The sequence below is a fragment of the Suricata suricatta genome, chromosome 10, assembly GCF_006229205.1.
Source record: "Suricata suricatta isolate VVHF042 chromosome 10, meerkat_22Aug2017_6uvM2_HiC, whole genome shotgun sequence".
Classification (NCBI taxonomy): Eukaryota; Metazoa; Chordata; class Mammalia; order Carnivora; family Herpestidae; genus Suricata; species Suricata suricatta.
The window spans coordinates 61,798,319-61,819,869 of NC_043709.1; the positions used below are offsets into that span (position 1 = coordinate 61,798,319).

Here is a 21,551-nt window from a genome sequence, read left to right on the forward strand (position 1 = left end):
AGCCAGTCAGGCATCACCACAGGCCCCCTCCACATAGCCTCACCACAGGCTCTCCCCACCTCCCAAACCATTCTGAGTGCTTCTGTAACCATCCCAGGAAGCAGGTGACATTATCATTTATCTCTTACAAAAGAGTAAACTGAGGCCTGTTAGCTCAGGTTGGTAACATCCAAGATCTACCCAGAGTCACTTCTGTCTCTTAAGTAATCACGGGGCATGTATGTTATGGGGGGAGGACGTCAGAGACAGGGTCCCGGTTTCAGCTACATGTCTATTTTTTATTCAATATATTAAATATATTAATCAGAAAAGTCACATACTATAAATCCAGGAAAATACACAAATATAAATGTCAGAATCTGTCATTTGTCTTCTTCCTAGAGTAAGTTTCTGTACACGTGGAAAGAGGGCGGGAAGAGAGAGCAGGTGCAAGGAGGCGGGAAAGGCTCGCCCAGGCTGGTGGGGGCCACCACTCCCCCCTGCGCCCCTCCCAATGTGCCTCTTCCTTCCTGTATTTACAGCAGCGTTCGGCTTATTATTTACAGCACAGCGGTGTGTGTTAAAAACGGTTTATCTTACAAAAACATGAAGGCCGGGGCTGGGCTGGAGGTGGGTGGGTAAGACAAATAGTAGGGGTCACCCCCGTGAATGCACCCCCTGCCCTGAGAGCGTGAGCTCCCTGCCAACCACCCAGAGTGGAGTAGGGAGGCCGGCCGGTCTGCAGCTCAAGGCCAGGCCAGAGTGGGGGTGCTCCGAGGGTCCGTGGGCTAAAGGCACGTGGGGTGGCGTAAGAGCGTGCACACGCAGTGCACATGTGTTCCTGGGCTGGGGTCAGAAGGGCAGCGTGTCCATAAAGATCTTGTCGACGATGGGTGGAGGGGGCACCAGGTCCTCCAGCTTGAGGTAGAAGATGCGTTGCAGGCCCTGGGTGCACAGGGTCCGCAGCTCAGGCAGCTTGCCCAGCAGGCGTGACAGGCAGCTGGCTGGCTGGGGCTCACCCGCCACAGCCGAGACGTGCTCCTTCAGGCAGCTGGCGATGCGGTTCTGGAGCTCCTCCACCCGCCGGGGCTCCTGTAGCCCGTGCCGGTCTGCATGGAAGGTGAAAGATTAGCCGCCCGTCCAAGGGGCAGAGCCCTGGCCTGAACCCCAGCCTCCCCGCAGGGATGCTCTAGAACTGTCGCCACTGACCATCCCTCACATGCCCCTGGCACTTGGCAGAAGTAAGTTCATGCCCGAGCCCTATTTTTGAGCCCCACTGGAAGTCTAGTAGTAGCAGCAGTAATACTCATTATCTTCAGCTTCCAAATGACAAACTGAGGCCCAGAGAGGCTAAATGACTTGCCCAAGTTCACAAAAATGAAATAAAACCCTAACCAAATTTTCAGACTAGCCAGTAGTTCTTTTCCCCCCCGCAGTGGGTTCTGAGGAGCCCTGGAATTGAGCACTATGTTAGAGGCCACCTCCAGGGAAAGCCGGTTTCCAAACCACCACTCTTCCAGCCCAAAGTGCCTCAGATTCTCTCCTATGTGGCTGGGTCCCCTGTGAAATGTAAGCGCAAAAGGGGATGGGGGCAGATGCTGGTGCTTTAAAAAGTAAGAAAAGAGATCTGAAAACCTCCACATTTAACTCCAAAATATCCCTCCTGGAAAATCACACTTACATAATGTAGACAACGGGCACCGTTACTCTAGGCTGATAGAAGTCAGAGTAGTCATTTTCCTCTCAGGGGAGCGGATGACCACAAGGGCACCCAAGACCCTTTGTGTACTGACCATGTCTGTCTCCTGATCTAGGTAACGGGTTACATGAGAGTGCCTAGTGTGTGAAGATGTCTCATTTGCATGCTTTCCTGCTTGAGATGTAATTCAGGAAGATTTAGTAACAAAGCACAACCCCAGGCCACACCCAAGTCTGCCTCTTGGGTAGCAAGGGACAATTCAGACTGCCTTGGGCTCCTTGGTCAGATGCGTGGGGCTCGAGCCCTGGCTCTGCTGCCCACCAGCTGTGTTGCTTTGAGCAAATGCTTGCATCCCTCTCTGCATCTAGGTCCCCTTACTTCACAAAATAGGGCCCCACCAAGTGCCAGAAGCTAGCCTGCCCAGGGCGGGCCCTCAAGCCCTCCCCAGCTCCCCAATGGCCACTCACCCGTGATGAGGACGAGGGCTGAGAGGCAGGCGAAGGCAGGGACGTCGACCACCAAGCCGTGCAGGGACCGAGAGAAGGCCAGGATGTTGTCGATCCAGTCGCCGAAGCCACGGGCGCACTGGAGCCGGTGCAGCACCAGGCCTGAGCAGAAGATGAGTTTCCCCTCCGCAGGTTTAGACCTGGTGGGCAGGGATGCAGATGTCAGTCTGGGCGGTGGGGGGCGGGGGCTTGGGGACAGGGCCGCAGAGGAGGGGCTGAGGGTACAAGGGCTACTCACCGGTAGGCTAGGCGGAGGATGAAGAGCTCCAGGAAGGCTGACTCCAGCAGCAGGTCCTGGTCGCCCGGGGACAGCTCTGCAAAGCCGGGGATCTTCTCCGCCCACTTGCGGATGACCTCCAGGGAACTCGAGAGCAGGTCATAGAACTGCTGCACATCCCCAGATTCTTCCTTCCCGAAGTGGGGCAACACCAGCTCCTGGAACTGATGGGGGGCCAGCGGGGTCAGCACCCCACAAAGGGCCCCGCACCAGGGCCACACCACACACGGCCACATCATGCACCTGGATGACGGCCAGATCCCGGGGGCGAGGGAGGAACTGAGATTCTGCCCATGGTCTTACTTGCCAGTTCTCCCATATTCACCCAGGGCTGAGGCTGCTGGAAGGAGCACATTTTTTTCTAATTGGCCGCCCACCGGAGGGGGTACATTTTTCCATTTGGCCAGCCCAAAAGGGGCTCCTCCGTTTTTCAATATGTCCAACTGGGGAGGGGCCTTAGCCAGTGGGAGGGGCCTTACCCCGTGTCCCCCAAGGCACTGAATGTGCAGTGGGCGGGGCTCACCTTGGAGTAATCCAGTTTGGCTGTGCTGGGTCCTGAGTCCAGGTGCGCCCTGACCAGGGAGGTGAGGAGATTGGCAGGAGACGCATCCGGGGGCTGCTTGGGCTTTGAAGGGAGCCGCCCCCGCCGCCCCTTCAGGCTGTCTGTCCGGACCACTGCAGAGAAATGGGGAGGGCTGAGGAAGGGAGGAAGGGGTCCAGGGAAGGGACTCTCAGCCCAAGCTGTGCATGTCATGCTGGGAAGTACCCTGGAGACTAAGGACCTAAAGCCCCTGAGACCCTACAGAGAGCACCCCTCCATGAGCCTGGCAGGTGGACCAGAGGTGCAGAGGAGATGACCCATCTACTGGGGCCCACCAGGACAGATGTCTGGGGATATTCTGTCTGTCCCACCCCACTCAGGCCTGCCTCTCTCCCACAAGCCCATCCCAGCCACCCACCTTCCTTCACCATGCCTACGGCCAGGCACTTCTGGAAGCGGCAGAACTGGCAGCGGTTTCGCCGCCTCTTGTCCACAGGGCAGTCCTTGTTAGCCAGGCAGATGTACTTGGCGTTTTTCTGCACTGTGCGCTGGACGGGGGGACAACACGGAACAGGCTGTCAGAGCCGGGCGGGGGGGGGAGGGAAGCCCAGAGGAGGGGACCGTCCAGATCCTGCTGCCATCACAGACAAAAGCACTCTCTGTTCACAGCTATTTTTCTAACATTTGGGTGGCAGGGGAGGGAGAGATGGCGGGAGGTAGGGGGAGGAAGAAGAAAATCTTGGGGACACTGAGGGAGGTTTTTGCCTAAGGAGGGAGACCCCCCAGGACACAAGATTAGGGGCCAGGGGGTTGGGACTCCCAGGCAGCCCAGGTACCTATACTTCTAAATGTGCCTCCCCAGGGCAGATGAGAGAGCTGGGGAGGAGTGGGGGGTGGGGACGGGAAGCTGAGCAGGCACCCAGAGCTGGGACAAACATACAGCCTGTTCCCCAGTCCGCCCCCAGCCCTCAGGCACCAAGCTCTCTTCTCAGATTCTTTTATCTCCTGCCAGGAACATGAGTGCCTGAGGCCCCCTTCCCACCAGGACCTTGAGTTGGGGAAGGACAGGCAGAGGAAAACCCGAGGCTGGCCATTAGAACGTGCCCTCCTGGGGGCACCCCTGCTGTCTATACCCTCTCCCATATCTCACTGTCCCAACAGCCCTTCGCGGGCAGCCCCAGTGGTGCACGAACATCCCAGCCCTCTGCCATCTGTGGGTCCCCAGGAGGGAGGGTGGCCCACCTGCATATCAAACCCCTTCCTGAAGGGCAGGATTGGCTGAGAAGAGAACCCCAGGGAGGCCACCACACAGACCCTACTGGGCAAAGAGACCAGCCTCGCCCACTTCCCATAAAAAGCTGCACCCAGGGCAGCCCAATACCTTGAAGAAGCCCTTGCAGCCCTCGCAGGTACGGACACCGTAATGCTGGCATGAGGCGTTGTCCCCACACACAGCACAGCGGCCCTCGCCTCCCCCGGGAGCCCCGCTCCGGGCCTTGGCCGAGGGCACAGGTGCATCCAGCAGCCCTGGGCCATCGAGGTGTGGAGAGGGGGGCGCCAGGCCTGGGAAAGCCGCTGACATGGAGTAACTTTCTCTCTCCCCCAGCTGGCAGGTGGCCTGTGAGGGGAACAGCTTCAGGGGGCTTTGGACAAGGCTGGGGCTGGGGCCAGCGGGGGGGCTGAAGGAAAAGAAGGCTGGTGGCTGGGGGTGCCCAGAAGCCTTGGGCAGTTGCTCTGTCCATGCCCGCAGGCCTTCATACGTCTGGCTGGGGGAGAAGGGGCCAAATGAGCCATCCCAGGGAGACAGCTGGGGCGGCTGGAAGCTGGGCGTGGACGGGGACGGTGCTGAGCAGGGACTGCCGTAGTAGTCGGAGCCACTGGACGACAGGGTCTCGTCCAGGGGGGCGCTCAATGGGCCAGGGTAGCAGCCGTACACCTGGAAGTCCTCAAACTTGAAGGAAGCCGAGGCAGGGGAGGTGGCCGAGGATGAGGACGTGGAGGAGGCCGAAGAGGAGGCCGAGGAACATGGCTGGGCTGTTCCCGGCAGCTGGTAGAGGAAGGTGTCAAACTCCCCTGAGTAGCCATCCATGAAGGTGCTGAAGCTGGGCAGGGCAGTGGGGGCAGCGGGAGCTGCCTCGGGGCTGGCCAGGTCCATGGTGGGCTTGCTGAGCTCGGGGGTCAGGGGGTCGCTTGCCAGGTGGTCACGGGGTCCTGGGCTCGGTGCTGTTGTCCCATACTGGGCTTGGATACAGGGCATCTCTGAAGAAGGAGGAGACCAAGGTTGAGGGGGCGAGAGTCAATGAAAGAAGCCTAAAGCCTGACCTCTAAATAAGTGTAGGTCTCTAAGCGGCCAGGTGTCAGGAATCCCAGCCCAGACACAGGACACTGGGGCAGTAGCACCACGGCCCACCACAGAACCCAGGAACCCTGGTCCCCAGATGGAGTACCACCTCAACCCCCAGAGCACAAAGCCCCTGGCCAGTGGCCCGGTGAGAGTGGGCTCAGTTGGAAGGCCAGCCACACCCCAGTCAGCCTGGGAACCCTAGGGAAGGCACCCAGCCAGCATTTCTCAGCTGGAACAGGGGGAGGCTGTGTTCCTCCAGCCCCCTGCCCTCCCGCACCAGGCAAGGCATGGGTGGGGGCTGGGAGCAGGGTGGGTAGGAGAGGCAGGCAGGCAGGCAAAGCCTTCCTTAGCCCACTCTCTGGGTACAGAGATGTTTCTCTAACCTGGCACTTCTGGGAATATTCCCAGGCACAGCCCAGCCTTTGCAAAACCCCCTCTCCTCCTCCCTACACAGTGCCTGGGAAGGACAGCCTCAAAATGGAAGAGGAGCTGGGAGGGAAGGCCCAGCCGCCTAAGAAAAGGGCCTGAGCAGCCGTGAGCCTGTCCCCCATCCCTGCCCCCAGCCTGCACACTGAACAAAGGCTGCAGCTCCCACGCGCACCCCAGTCCTGCCATCTGGGGATGGGCACCCACTCTGCACTGCCTGGGATGCTCCCAAAAGCAAAAAGGAAGGGAGCCCAGACCTCCTCACCCAGTTCCCAGCTCCCCGGGGGATCAAGTAACCGGGCTCCAGACCTTTAAAGGCCATATGCTTGCAGGAGGCCGAATGGGGATAGGAGGGAAGAGAGAACAGCCCCCCTGGACTTCCAGGAGAATGGACAGGCCCTAGGAAGAATTTTGCTGTCCCCAAAGCATTTCCCCTTGTTATTTGTACAAGAGAACTCTCAGAGCCCAGCAGACTTGAGGTGGCTTTATAGGCAGAAGGAGCCTGTTGGGGGGCAAATGGAAGACATCCTGTCCTTGCCCAAGTTGCTCAACTAAGGAATGTCTGTGCCCTGAAGAACCCAGGAGCTCCGGCAAAGAGGATTACACCCTCACTCACTCCTGAGAAGCCTGAAGGTGCAGAGATGGCACCATTTGGGGGGAATCCCTAAGTTTGCAGACTAACATAGAAAAAGCTCTGGGACAGTTTCCCACCCCATATCCTTGCCTGGGGTCTGCAAATCTCTGCCTGAACCCCATCCCCCCCATCAGGGAGGAAGGCTGGGTTAAGAAAGCAAACTGGAACTGAAAGTGCCATAATCAAGGAAACAGTGAGAGGGGCAAAGGCTGGCAGCACCTCCTGGCCAAGAGCCTAGGGGGTCCTCTAGTCATAGCCTTTCGCCCACCTCCATGGGCCCTGGACAGAGCAGCTCTATTCTTGGCCTATCACTCCCACAACCAGCCCTGGCATCAGAGCCCCTTGGAGCTCTGGCGCTGCCCACCCAGCAGTGCCCATCCACACGCACGTATAGCACCTGGCAGAGATAAGGGTGGCCACGTGTCCCTGCATTGACTGTCTAGGCAGGGATGGGTTTAGGGTGGCAGCCACGCAGGGCTGGGCGTTCCAGCCTTATTCAAATCCTGTTTCTCCACTTGGGCGTCCCACATCCGGATCAACCCCCACCAACCTATGCACCCCCCTGCTTTGTGCAGGTACTTAACTAGAGCAGATATGGACCTACATGTAGCCAGGGGGTGGGGGGGGAGGCAGGGAAGCAGTCCCACAGGGAGGAGGAAGAGGCGGGGTTGAGGGAGGGAGCAGGGAGAATCCGGCTTCAGGCAGGTCCTGGCAACAATGTGGTTTGCACCTGTTATGCTGAACAAGCTACAGGCTGCACCCTACCTGTAAGATCCAACAGGGACTGGGTGGGGGGGAGAGGGGGTACAGATGAGAGCAGCATGTGAGGCCTGAACGGTGAGGTGGGGGGGGCTATCCTTCAGGTAGTACCACACCAGAGATTCCAATGTTAGCAACTCCCACACAGAATCCCCAAGGACCAATGTTTCCACATCTCTCTCTCTCTCTCTCTCTCTCTCTCTCTCTCTCTCTCTCTCACACACACACACACACACACACACACTCTCTCTCTCTCTCTCTCTCTCTCTCTCTCTCTCTCTCTCCAAGCCACAGGTAAAACAATCTTCCCTGTACTTCCAGAGATTCTGCCCCTAGGAAGACTCATTTAGTCTAACACAAGCAGTACCCCTCTGAAGTTCGGCCACCAATCCTGGCCATTTCCTTCAGCAGTCCAGAAGTCTCCTGACACAGTTCGGGCAGCAACTTTGGGCTGGGGACCCTGGCAAACTAAGCCATGGTTTCTACAGAGTTAAGAAAACAACTAAGGGAATAGGGAAGGCGGCAGACTGAGCAGTCTGATGGATGCCAGCAGTTAAAGCTCCGTGTATCTTTTCCTGTACTGTACTGAGACCCTATCAGCACCCCCGTCCGGGGCGTCCTTTGCCACTTGGGCACCCTGGAAACTGAACTACAGCCAGCCGGCCTCCTACTAAACAAGTCCCACTCCTGGCGCCACCTCTAACCGCCCCCCCCCCCGTGGCTTCCACCTTGCACAGACACTCCCCCAACCTCCAACCCCACCCCCAGGAAAGCAGACTGAAGTCCGATCCGGATCCTCATCCCGTTCCAACCGCCCCCGCTCCACATCAAAGTTGCACCCTCCACCAGCCCTCCTGCCTGCTGACCCTACAACATCCTTTCTGCCAGGGCGGACGCCCATCTCCTTCATGCAACACCCCTGATAACCAAAGCAGAGAGCGCTGCTGAGATGCACGCTCCTCGCGGGGACACCTACCCGGCTGGCTCCTGCTCCCCCTGCCCGGGACAGGCACCCGAGTCGCAGTCTGGTCCCTCGTGTGCGCTCCCGCGGTCCTGCACACTCCCCCAAGCTCTGCAGTCTCTGCCACTGGGGCTCCCCGGCCCAGCCCGACCCTCCTCTTAAGTGCTCCGTGACGCACGGAGAGGGGCGGGGGCGCCACTGACGCACGCGGCCCGGCAAGCTATGGCCATACAAGGGCGCGGGGGGCGGTGCGGTTCCGGCGGGAGGCGGCCAGGGGGAGGCGCGGGACGGGGAGCCCGAGGAGGCGGGGCGAGAGGGGGCCTGGAATGTCTGCGCGCGTGACGCACGCGGGGTTCCATTGACGCAGGGAGCGCGGATTGTTTGATCTATAAATAGTCCCCTCGCGCCCGCCGGGCCGGCTAAAAATAGCTGCTCGCGGACTCCCGAGGCTCCCCCCCGCCAGACCCAGGACCCGACCCGGGTCCCCCAGGTCCGAAATAACCCGCCCGGAGGGCCAGAGCCCGGGAAGGGGGCGCTCTAGAGCCTCCGCCGCAGGGCTTCCCCGGACTAGGCTGTCCTCAGTCTCCGGCTGCCCCGAGGAGCCACGACCCCGCCCGAGCCCGCCCGCTCCGCTCCCTTCGGCTCCCTCCACACCCAGCTCCGCCTTTGCACCCTCCCAGTCCTTCCTGGAGGCCTGGGGACGGGAGAGGGGGTCACCTACTGCCGCAGCTGGGCTGATCAGGCAGGCAACTCAGGGATGCACCCCCAAGCAACCTGCACCCCCACTTAAGCCCAAGGCACAGCATAGTGCACTTGACCCGTCTTCCCCAGCAGGGTCGCTGGGTCAGAATTTGGCCTAGGGACATCAGAGCCCACCACTTATTTCCGCCCCCTACTCTCCCTAGCAAAGTACCTTCTGAGGGCAGGGGTTTCGCCAGGTCCAAGATGGGCTAATAGGCGCCGCTCCACACACTGAACTTGATTTCTCACCAGTCCCCTTCCCAGTCCCTTACAGAGTGGGTTCACTATAGTTGGGAAATTACCGAATTTCAGAACCGGGTGGAGCCTGAGAAATCTTGTCAAATTTGTGGAGACTCTTCCCCATTTTATAAATAAACAAGCTCAGAGAAATAATGGCACTTGCTCAAGGTCACACAGCGAGGTGGTGACACACTGGGGTGGAACCCAGGCCCTCTGATTGCATCTCTGGGGGATTTTTTTCAGGACCTCCCCTGTCCATGACTCCCACCTCCCCTCCAGCACCTGTCGAGAGAGCAGCTCTGACCTGCCCCATGGAGCAGGAAGGGACTGCCAGGGCTGTATCTGGGCACAGACCACTCTGCAGCCACCTGGAGCCTTCTCTGGTCTGGCTGTCACCCCTCCACCCCCATTCTACCCCCAGATCTGAGGAGACCTGGACCTGTTACATAAGAGAACGGGGAAGTAGGCCTAATGTTTACAAGGAGGAGAGACGCCCATACCAACACTTGGGTCCCAGCCAACCAGCCCCCTGCTCCCCTAAAGTCAATGTGAAGGGTTTCGGCTTCCACTTTCACTGTGTCTTAGCCTTAGTCTGTTCAGGGCAGCCCAATTCTCACCTCATCTGGTCATCCTACAGGACTTCCCCCCTACCCTTGAGAGACTCACTTCCTGTTCCTCACTTCCACTCTCACCTCCCATCTCAGATTTCCCACACCCTTGTCTCCAGCCCCCACTTCTGCCCACTCAAAGGTCCTGCAGACAGAGCCTGTCATCGCCGTACTCCAGGCCCACCACCCCATCTCTGCGCCTGTTGCCCCACATGCAACTTCTCATGTTTTTTCTTGAAATTCTATTTTGGAACATCTCTGGATTGCCTGTTCCTCCTCCAACCACAGCCCAGCCTCACTGGTGCAGGAAGACAGCAGACCAGCTGAGTGAGGCCAATGACCTCCACTTCTCCTTGCCCACACCCAATAAGGAAACTGCCCCTTAACCAGCTTGTCTCCTCTTCCCAAAGCCTCCTGCTGACCAGTGAAGTAGTCTTCATGCAACACTGATCTCATTCAGTGATCCGATCACAAACTGACATAGCTTCTTCACCTCAGCATACAACCTCAGTGTGGACCAGTCTATAGAGAGCTCTGGTTTTTCCCAAAGCGTCTTCCAGAGACCCTTCAAGGCCACCCGGGTGGAGGCAAAGCATGGGTAGAATAATGCAATGGGACCCATCCAAGATCCCTACCCTACTTCAAGCCAAAGTTTTGTGTTCTTTTGTGTTGGACTCTTGCATAGATTTGGTTTGGAGGAAAAAAAAAGTTTCCACAGAAAAAAGGGCGGGGGGCTTTAAAACTGCTAATATAATTCACATCCTCCTATTTAACAGATTATGACCCAAGAGTTTCCAGAGGAGCTGTACCTTGCTCAGAAGCACACAGCAAGTTTGGGTTGGTGACACTAGCCCCAGCCACATCAAGGGCTGGCTTCCCACCTAGCCTGTCACCCCAATTTGGAATGCCTCCCTCCATCCCAATAGGGCCTTCCTCAAAAATGAAAAACAATTTTAATGTGAGCAAATGAGGACTAGTCAATGCTCACTCCATCCTGCACCAGCTAAACAGGTGTATTAGCTGCAGCTTGACCAATCTGTGCTCAAGCCTGGCCTTACCAGTCTTTTGCAAGCTGAGCCAGCCTTGAGCCCTAGCACGTCCCCTTCCTCCCCCCCCAACTTTCCATTTGTAAAAAGCAACACAGACCATCCCTACCCTTCTATGGCATCAGTCCACCCAGGAGCCTCAGGGAATTACGTGTGGTGAGGAGCTGCCCAGGGCCCTGGACTGAATCTCCAAATCTCATCCTTTAGCCTCCAGATGTGAGCCTGCAGCCCAGGCCCCCCATCCCCAGGGCCCCAACAGCAGATGGGAGGGAAGACAATTGCAGCACCATTGGGCCACACATGCATGTGGAGGCAAGGAGGCTGGGGGGGTCTGAATCTACTATGCTCTGAAAATAAGTAAGGAAAAGGCTGAGTCCCTCTGTGGGAGCACAACCAGGGCCACCCATTCAGGCATCTGTGTGGAGCACCTTGCTTAAGGCACAGGGGAGAGGCAAGAGGGGCTTCCTGCTGGCCAGAGGCCCTCCAAGGAGGGTACCCTGGGACTCTGAGGAGGGTGGAATCTGGCTAAGGTGGAACTCTGGGGAAGGGCATAATTCATGCACACTTTGGGAGGCCTAGACACAAGCCAGTCCCAGGCTCCCAAGGGATCCAAGGCCCTCAGGAGTAAGGCCAGAGTGACGAGCCCCTTGTAGGGGAGGGTGTGGGATGGGAGGGGGACAGGTAATGATGAAGGAGGTAATGATGGGAGAGAGATCCAAAACTGTGGGCGAGAACCAGAAGGTAAAGCAGTACCATGATAACACAGGAAGCGCAGGGAGAGAAGAGGTCAAGTTGGGAATGAGACCACAGTCCACATGGGGCTCTGGACCTGGCCCAGCCCACCAATCTGCCCTCAATACCCCACCACCACCACTCCACATTGCTCCCATAAAGGACCTTGGACTAAACTTCCCACCATTCAGTGGGCACAATGCCCCCTTCCTCCCTTCTGGCCACAGGCCTCTCCCAGCCTAACCCTTAATGCTAAGCACCTTCTCAGGTCAAGGGAGTTATGGGGAATCCCAACCAAGGGTCAGGCCTTAGTCCACAGCACTTCACGTGGATTCTTCCACTAAATCCTCCACTCACCTTCCACTTTTAGAACTGTGACCCACATTTTATAAACGAGGAGATGGAAGCAGAGGGGCAAGACTCAAATGCAAGTCCAGTAACTCCCAGTTTGGGGCTGGACCCACTGCCTTCCAACTGAACTGCAAAGACTGTGGCTTCTGGCCCTCTGGACCTTGATGCTTCTAAGTGCAACCACAGAACCAGGCGTACACACACACACACACACACACACACACACACACAGCCTGTAAACTGAAAACAGCGATGCCTATAGGGAGTCTTTGATGAGACTGGATGCACTCCAGTTCCCAATCTGAGCAATGATCACCCAGGTCTGTTCACTCTGGAAAGTTTATGAAACTACACACTCTTAAGATGTCACACCTGTGATTTGTGCACTTTTCTGTATGTATATTTTCAAAAAGAAAAGTTTATTTAAAAAATAGCCACACCTAAATGGGAGAGACTTATTTATTCAAACGGATGCAAATGCCACTGCTCTTTACTGAGTACAGATTCATTCAAGTGTGTTACCGAAATCAGAGAAAACAGTGGCTGTTTCTCATTATGTACAGCTACAATTAGAAGAGGCTGTAATATCTAACATTAGAAAGGGGTCTTCACACAGTATCATTTCTGTCGACGCTATAGGTTTTCTGAAGCCCTCACAGGCCCTGGCCCCTCCTAGTCCAATCTTATGGGGCCCAGGGACTTATGTGCTGACTCATCCTCTCCTCCACCTATGTGTGAACATGAGGGCAAGGCCCTGTCTCCCTGACTTGGCAGGATGGAGCCTTCATACATCTTCAATAGTAACCATCCCAGGGCAGGCCCCCAACGGGCGGCCGATGTCCACCATCATTCACCACCCAGGAGGGGTTTGGTCTGGATTTGGGTAAACAGGGGATGGAGGAAGTAAAAGTGTACAGCCCATTTCCCACACTGCCCCCGCCCTGACCTAGCCTTGGTCTGTACCACCCCTCCCCACCCCCCAGCAGAGGGCAAGAACTTGCCCTACTTTCTTCAAGACCATGCCCACCCACAGACCTCCACACCCTTCCCGAGTGGTGGGCAGACGGAGTGAGCTTTGCCTCCTCCCACTGAGAAGTGGCCACGGGAGCTTCCCCTCCTCGGCCCCAGGACCGACTGCCAGCCCTGACCTGGCCACTTCCTTTTCCTGCCTTGGCAAAGGGCAGGGAGATTTGTGCCATGGGCACGGAAGCAGTGCCTGCTACCTCGGGGGGCTCCCCATGGACAGCTCTGGGGGCTGGGGGTCTAGGGTGAGGCCCAGGCGTCTGGGCTCTGGTCTCCTGGTCTTTATACAGGGCCTGCCACCTCTCACCCCAGCCCTCAGCAGGGACAAAAGATGGAGGAGCTCTCAGAGGGATCTCTGACCAGGAGCCAGCAAGCCTGGTGTCTTCCCTGGGGCCAGTCCCTTGTCCTCTCTGAGACTATTCCTCATCTGCCCAGCGCAGACAACATCAGGTTCCTGGGGCTATGAGAATTCAGTTCATTAAGGGAAGGGAAAAGCCACACAGCAAAACGGAGCACTGCCTGAGGGCCTAGACTCTAGGGACCTGCAACAGGATCCTGGGGCAGGGGGCAGGCAGGGAAAGCAGATATGAGGGTCTTCAGCTGGACTGGAGAGCCAGCACCCCCTTCTTCAAGAACTGGGAAACAGTAACCCCATCCACACCTCTCCCCCTCCATGGCTGAGTGAAAGGAAATGAGAGTGTGCTCAGAGATGGGGCTCCACCTAGCACTGGAAAGATTTCAGATTCTGCATGCAGCAAGCACTCAATAAATGCTCTGGAGGAAAGCTTGCGAGTTGAGGAGGTCAGGCCTCTCTCCACAAAGGCTATCTTTAGTCCAGTGACTTCTCGACCCTCACCTCCTTCTCAGGCTAGGAGGAATTAACATACAGCACAAAAGAATAAGCCCAGACTTCAGGAAGAAGAACCAGACAGGGTTGGAAAAACGCAGACGAGATGGTGGAGTGCTTTTGGGAAAGGTCAGCCCACGCCTCATCTGCACCCTCCTCGAGCCTCCTTCCATGCCCCTCAGTCCGCTCAGCCCCTGGCCAGCTCCTCTCCACCCTTGGAGGGCCTCCCACCACCTTGCAGAACATTACCACCCACCAAATTCTCCTGCCCCTGCCCAAGGTCTCCACCCAGCCTCCTTGGGCAAAATTTCAAATTCCAAAATAAAAACCCTCTGATAACAAGCCCCAGCCGGAAAGACTGATGCATTTTCCTATTGTTAAAGTATTTTTAGTCACAGGCTCTGGATTCATTTAGAGACTCACGTTCAGAAAGGGGGAGGAGGGGGATTTTTTTTTTTTTTTTTTTTTTTTTTTGAGAATGGAGAAGGAGGGCAGAAGAGCCTCCCACGTAAGGAGCTGCTACTTATTCCAAGCCAGGCTGCAGCCCCTGGCCCAGGGCCCGGGGAGCGTGTTTGTGGCAAGATGGTTGGCGCACTTGCCGGACCCTGCTTCAGCCATGCTTCGCAGGCACTGAGACCAGCTGGGGGGCCAGGAAAGGAGAGCAGGGCAGAGGCTGAGGGCTCAGGGAAGCAGAGCCCCCCAGTCCCAACCAGCTGCGGCAGGGAGGCTGGGAGCCTACTCAGGGACTGATGCCGAGGCACCTAGCTCATTCCAGCGTCACTCGCGAGCCTGAGCAGACCAGTGCCTCACCCAGGCTGGGTCAACAGGAGGAGAGGAGGTCTGAGATCATGCTGTAAGTCTCAAGGAAGGAGAGAGGCGGAAGCAGCACCTGTCTTCCCACATCTCCTGGTGCCGGGTCGCAGTGCGCTCCCAAGTACAGCTCCAACCACCATCCAACTCAGGTCAAGCTTTACTCTTACTCCCCGGGAAGGTCGGCCACCCTTGCTTCCTCCTTCACACCCCTCCTCTCAAGGCCAAAGAAACCACAATGCAGATGGTCACAATGGAAAGAGAGTCAAACAGCCCAGCTCCTGTGGCTCAGTTTCCCCATCCTTACGACTCACCAGCTATCTCTTCAAGATCTGCTTAGGCTCTCGGAGGTCCTGGACAGCTGCACCAGGTGAGAATCGTGGGCTTGGTCAGGGGCTCTTCCTGGCAGCTCAGGGAGCCCTGCGGGAAGAGACGGGACTGCCCAGTCAGCCCGGCCTACCCAGCCAAGGCTATGCACCAGCTGAGCAGACTTAGGACGTGGAGCTGTCTCCAAGCCAGCATGTCCTCCTCTGTTTATATAGCCGAAACCAGAGCCGGCCTCTGGGGACAGAGGGAGCTGCCTCGGGGCCCTCTTGGCTGAGGCCTGACTTTGGCCCAGGTCAGCAAGAGCCCAAAATAGTCAGCTGACGGGAGCCCCGGCGTGAGCGTGACCCTGGGCCCATGCCTGGGCCTGGCAGACAGGTGCCCACGTCACAAGACCAGCGGCTCTAGCACTCACAGGGCCCCAGCTGGCAGCCCCTCAGGGTGGCCCTGGCAGTGTGGACAGCATGGGAGTTCCACCCAGTCAAAACCATCACCCCAACAACAGGGTGAACGTGAGGAACTCTGCCTATGGGGGCCGCTCTGTACCCAAGGGAAGGCAGGGTGCTCAGGAGGGAGTCTGAGCTGATGGTAGAGGTGGGGGCCGGGTTAGGGGAAGCCATCTGGCCTGCTGCTGTCATCGTCACTCACGTGCCTCCCTGGTCCAGATCCCTGGCTGACCAGGGACACCTGCCTCTCCCACTTACAGTAATTCCTCTCCCTGCCCCCAGCCCAAGGTTGGTGGCACAGAGCCTGGTGCCAGTAGATGGCCAGGTGCACACCCAGCTCACCCTCTGGAACAGGAGGCCCTGTTTCCCAGGGCTTCCCCTCCTTCCACCCAGGCTCAGGCCGGACACCTAGTCCTCTACTGTCGCAGCCACCTCTGTGGGACTCCCTGTGCCCTGAACACCAACTCCCCATGAGGCGACAGTGTTTGGAGGGCCTGGGGAGATTCAAAGCCAGCTCCTACTTCACCCAGGGATCTCTCAAAGCAGGGGACTATAGCCCGGAGATAGCCCCCCATTCTGGAGAAGGAAGAAGGGCATCACAGATCCCTAGCTGGGGTGCCAGGCTGAACTTCAGCTCTCACAGGTAAACATGGTAACCAGGACCTTGGCTCCATCCTAGTATCTGAGATCCCCAGGGAAAGGCCTGGTGGGCATTCCATTCCCACACTCCACTCCTCACCCTTGGATCTGTTTGTACCTTCTCCCGAAGCATCCTCGGGCAAGGAAAGTGTGTCCTCCACCAGCTGACCAGGACTCTGGGCGAGCCCAGAATCCAGGAGACCTTGATTCTAAGCTTGGCTCTTTATGCCCTGACTACAAGATCTTGAAAAGTCACTTCTGCCCTCTGTGACTCAGTTTCTTCAACCAAAGAGGAGGAGGTGAACTAAATGGCCTAGAATCCCTCTGGCCATGGCCACAAGTCTGAGACTTTTGCCCTTGGGGATGCTACGTGAATAGTGGGGGGGGTCTGTCCTAGGCCTTTGTCAGCAAGATCCTCCCCATTCATAGAAGCACCTTCCCATACCAGACCCCACAGGACCTATAGGCCTGCGACAGTAAGAAGGTGGTAGTCATCCCCTTTCATGGGGGAGAGGATCCCAGCCTTCCCTTTGTGCACTCTCCTGTGCATGCCCTAGAAACAAGCCAGCTTCCCATCCCCCATGCCTGGCCCCCAATCCCCCACACTTCTGGCCTGGTCTTGAGCTATCCAATCCCACGCCATCAGCCTCCTGGAACCAGATACATGCTGTCTTGGCCACAGTGGCCATCTACCCACACCCTGCCTCCCTCCTCCTACACCAGCCCAGGCCCCCAGGCCCAGAGCAGCCTATCCTGCTGAGAAAGCCAGTCTTCCCCCTTCCCCACCCCCACATTGCCCCCATCACTCAAGAAATCAGATCTCCCCAAGCAGATCAGAACCTCACCGGCCACCTCTACAGGGCTTCCCACTCCATCCCCCAAACCACATCCACTTAGGGCAGCTCAACACCCCAACTGTGTCCCTCAAACTGACCTGCCAGAAGGCCCCAGAGGTGGATAAAGGACAACAGTAGAGCACTTACCAATCTAGATGAACCAACAGAACTCAGACAAGACTCAACCATCCCTTGTGCCTTCAGGGCCTGCCAGGAGGAGCTGGGAGGGGCCAGGGCTGGGCTCTGTCCATGGTGGAAGCCTACGGAGGGAGAGTCCAGGGAGAGATCTTGTGAGTGAGGAAGAACCAGCCAGCAGTGGCACTCCCTGGAGGCAGCACAGCCAGGAAACACAGGAGTGGGAATAAAGACAGGACCCAGGCTGTGGGAGCTGACAAGCCAGCCCAAGGATTTTCCTGGGCTGGGCATCAGAACCTAAGGCCACATACCCCAGGCAAACAGCTCTTGGGGATGTGAGGTGTGACAAGGAACAGCTGACATTATGTGGGGCATCCTAGGGCCATGGGGACACCCAGCCCCTCAGCCTCATGCCCCATTCCTGGACTGGGGTGGGGAGGTAGGGTGGCTTTAGTCCAGCACTCAGCCCTGATGTGCACAAAAAGGCATTTTGTAGGCAGAGAAAAGAGAGCTATTGTGAGGACAGAGTAGAATACCTCTCTCCCCTTAAGGGGCTCCAACTTAGTTCCCAAATCCTCAGACAACCCCACAGGGCAGGGGCTCCATCGCCCCATTTCCAGGCAGCCAGCCTTCCAACCAGAGCAGTGGGGATTCCCAGGAAATATTGTGAAGGCACTCCAGTCCCCAAACATGAAGGCCCAGCTTGGAGCAAAGTGGTTAAGGGCACAGATGCGAGATCCCAGATTCCTGTGTTCAAATCCTGGCTCGGGGAGCCTGGGTGGCTCAGTCAGTTAAACATCTGACTTTGGCTCAGGTCATGATCTCATGGTTTGGGGGTTCTAGCCCCACGTTGGGCTCTGCGCTAATGGCTCAGAGCCTGGAGCCTGCTTCATATTCTGTGTATCTCTCTCTCTGCTTGTACTCTGTCTCTCTCAAAAAATAAATAAACATTAAAAAATTTAAAAAAGAAACAAATCCTGGCTCTATCACTTATGATCTTGAGCAAATTATATAACTTCTTTGTGCCTCCCGTTCTTCAACTGTGAAAAGGACACTCTGTAATTGACATCTCTGAAATTAACAACCATGGGGATATAAAGGAGCTTAAAATGAGTTCAGATGTGTAAAGAACATAGACCAATGCGGGATACATATATACACATACCTGCTATCACTTTCACTTTGAAGACAAATCAAAGTCAGCCCCAGACCCTGGTTCTTATTCCAAGCCACTTCTGGGCACCTGGCATCCATTTCCAGAGCCAACTGTGAGTCCCACCCTTCTAGCCTCTTTAAGCTCTCGCCTGCCCCCTAACTGGTACCAAAGCCTCCTTCAACCAGGTACCCCAGACCCCACATCTTTTTCCACCCTAATTCAGCCTCTCCTCTCTCAACTGAGCCCCAGAGTGAGAATAGGATCAGGTGCCTTTCAGGCCAGGATGAGGTCTGGGAGAAGAGAAGTAGATGTCTCCATGACGGAAGGTGGAGGGAGTCAGGAGAAGGAGGGCCCCAGAGGGTGGGTGATGAGCTTCCTTGGCCTCCTGACCTCTGCCCCAGGGTCCACAGGCTCAAGGGAGCTACACTGGCCCATGGCACCCAGACTCTCCTCTTACAGAGCTACCAGAACTCCCATGTTTCTGTGGATAATGGAGACCAGGTTGCAGGAAAGAGATGGGGACAGTCTAGGAATCTGGAGGGCCTCCAACCCCATAAAGAAGGCAAAATCAGGCTTTATATCTGCCCTGGCCCACAGGCTACACCTGCTTCCCAGAATGGTGCTGTCATCTTCCCATACCCCAGGACAGGTCCACAGTAAGGCCCTGGGCTCCCTTCCACAACCTTCCCTGTTCTCCCTACTGGCTCACATCGAGAAGGAAGGCCAAGAAGAGCCAACACCTCCTGGTGCCCATGTCTTCCCCAAGTACCTTCCCCTTTCTCTGAGAACAGGGGCCAGAGTCAGGGACCCAGGTAGCACCGGAAAGTACTTCATAACATCTTAGAGTGGTATGTGATCCCATCTCCTGTCTCAGATCAAAATCCCCTCCACAAGCATTGACTGAGGGCCTACTGTGAGCCAGGCAGTGAGCCATGAACTACAGGAGATCTAAGAAGGAGGAAACCAACATCTCCGGACTCCAGGAGGTCTCTCTGGAGGAATAGACCAAAGTCAATTACACTCAACACAGCACAGAGGACAAACTTCTGAGTAGGTCACAGGACTGGGTGGGCTTGGAAGAGAAGACAGCAATGTCCCATTAAGGGAGTGGGAGCATCAGGCCACACTTCAGGACCCAGCTCTTGCTCCCCCTCCTCGCTGTGCTCCAAGCACATGGGCTTTCTTTCCCCAGTCAGGGCCTTTTCACTAGCTGCTTCCTCTTCGAGGAAAGTGGTTGGCCGGCTAGCTGTCTATATGGCTAGCTCCTTGTCATCAGTCAGGTTTCCAGTCCCATTTCATCTCCTTGGAGAGCCTCCACCCCCACCCCAACCACATTAACTTATTCATCTTATCTCCATAGGACTAATGCTGTTCATCTGTTCACGTGTCTTGTCTTGACAGATCCCTGCTGTCTTCAGTCTCCAAAACAGAGCTCAACACTAGTAGGTACTTGGAAAGTATTTGTGGAATGCAGGAGAAGAGAGCTCACACATGCCTACATCAGAGCTGGGCTGGGAGAAAGGGCCAGCTACCCTGGAAGGAGGGGAGAGGAGAACACTAACACTAACACAGTCGCTAAGGAACTGTCCCTTCCATTTGAGGGCAGATCCAAAGTCTGCTGGCTCTTCCCGATGTTGAGCTACACCCCTGACTCCAAGAGCCCGAGCCCTGGACCCCAGCCAGCTCTGCCTCGTCCCACCCAAGACCTCCATCTCCTCCTTCCTATCAAGTATTTGACTCTTCTCGTAACTAAACTCCTCGCCACGGGACAAGGCCGACACATCCTCTGCAGCCCCCTAAGCTCTGCACTGGCCAAGTCCCCAACCAGAAATGGGCACATTGCTTATTACCAACAAAAATAACGGCAAATAATATTTACTGAACACCACGTGCTAGATACATCACTAAGCACTTTATAGGCATCTTCTCATTTCAGCCTCATAACACTATGAGGAAGAGATTATTATTTTTTAAAATATGTTTGTTTATTTATTTGAGACAGAAACAGAGCATGAGTGGAGGAGAGGCAGAGAGAGGGAGGTAGACACAGAATCTGAAACAGGCTCCAGGCTCTGAGCCGTCAGCACAGAGCCCGATGCGGGGCTTGAACCCACAAACCGCCTAACCAACTGAGCTACCCAGGTGCCCCGAGGAAGAGATTATTATAATGAACAATGAACAATAGGGAAACTAAGCACAGAAACATCAAGCAACTTGCCGGAGGTCGCACAGCTAGGAAGTGGCAAAACTAAGATTAGAAAGAATCCAGGGAGCCCAACCACAGAGCCCAGGCCCAGGCATATGTCTCCCGCTATGGGACTCCTGTGGTAGGTAGAGGCCTCAGATTGTACAAAGCAGTTTGGCAGCTAACACCAGAAAGCAAGTGAGAAGCTCCCAGCCCTGGGTTGCTGGGCCTTAGAGCCAAGTGCTAGGCCCGAACTTTTGAGCTAATTTTTTTCACTCCAGCACAGGCCCCAACACTTATAATCAGTCCTACTCATCTGGTTGGTCTTGGGCCATCCTTCTGCCTGGCTGCCATCATTCCGAATCTTGATTTTATCGTGCTGTGCACCTGTCATTCCCCTTGGCCCTAGGTCTTTACAGTCAGCCGGCTTCCCTTTTAAGTCTTCATCCATCACGGATCTAAACATTCACGTGAAGTGGGTGTAGGACTATTGTTGTAGCCGCCCCTGGAGGCCCGGCCCGGGCTGTTATCGGCCCCCTAATCCGTCAGCATCCTTTGGGCACAACTGTTGTGAAGTCACCTACCTCTGCCCAGTCTTTCTTTTCCCAGCATGCCCGGAACGCTAGCCCCAAAACCAAATGAACCCTTCACCATAAACCCTTGTAAATGCCACTTCTGCAGCATTTCTAATCCCAGGTCCGCGCCTGACTCTCTGCGACCCTTTCTAGGCTCGATTTCTTCACTCAGTCCCACAAAGGGGCTGCACCCGGCCATTCTGGTCCTGGTCCCTCCGCTCCAACCCCTGGAACCCATTCCCCGCAGCCACGGGGGCAGCGGCTGCGGGGGGTGGGGTGGGAGGGGACTGGAAGGAATGTCTCCGGCCTGGCCATCTCCAGCGCCCCTCACGGGCCAAACCCCACCCTTGGCGAGCCGGGGAGAAAAAGCGTTGGCCGGCGCACTCGGGGACTGATCTGGCCGAGCAGGTTCCGCTGGGAATCCGGTCCCTCCCCGCCCCCTCCCTCCCACGATCCCCAGCAGGGCTCCCAGCCCACTCCACCGCACACGCGCAGACCCGGTTCTCCCATGGCCGCTCCTGGAGACCCCCTCACCGCTCCCCACCCGGGCCCCCTCACCTGGCCGGTCGAGCTCTGCTCGCCTCTGCACCCCCGCCTTCCGGGGTGGCGCACCGGCCAGCGGGTAGCTGCTCCGCGCCGCAGGGGCGCCCATGCCTGGAGGCCTGGGGTCGCGGGCGCCGTGCGGGGACCCCACCAGTTCCGCCGCTGCCGCCGCCGCAGCGCGCTCCTGC

At 56.8% G+C, this 21,551-nt stretch overlaps 1 protein-coding gene across 3 annotated transcripts; it reads right to left on the reverse strand.

Annotated features, from left to right (window-relative positions):
- Window positions 1-257: 257 nt before the first annotated feature.
- Window positions 258-21,479, reverse strand: NR4A1 (nuclear receptor subfamily 4 group A member 1). 3 transcript variants are annotated; one of them, XM_029954191.1, is made up of 9 exons: window positions 21,379-21,479; window positions 16,917-17,029; window positions 14,839-14,944; window positions 4,384-5,261; window positions 3,421-3,550; window positions 2,985-3,136; window positions 2,423-2,625; window positions 2,146-2,324; window positions 258-1,088 (listed from the first exon to the last, which is right to left on the reverse strand). In XM_029954191.1, exons 4-9 carry the CDS (start codon window positions 5,257-5,259, stop codon window positions 832-834), a joined length of 1,797 nt encoding a protein of 598 aa, XP_029810051.1. In that variant the 5' UTR covers window positions 5,260-5,261; window positions 14,839-14,944; window positions 16,917-17,029; window positions 21,379-21,479; the 3' UTR covers window positions 258-831. The 3 variants fall into 3 exon arrangements, with proteins under 3 accessions (XP_029810051.1, XP_029810052.1, XP_029810050.1); XM_029954192.1 differs by lacking the exons at window positions 14,839-14,944; window positions 16,917-17,029; window positions 21,379-21,479 and adding an exon at window positions 9,040-9,105; XM_029954190.1 differs by lacking the exons at window positions 14,839-14,944; window positions 16,917-17,029; window positions 21,379-21,479 and adding an exon at window positions 8,142-8,268.
- Window positions 21,480-21,551: the final 72 nt, after the last annotated feature.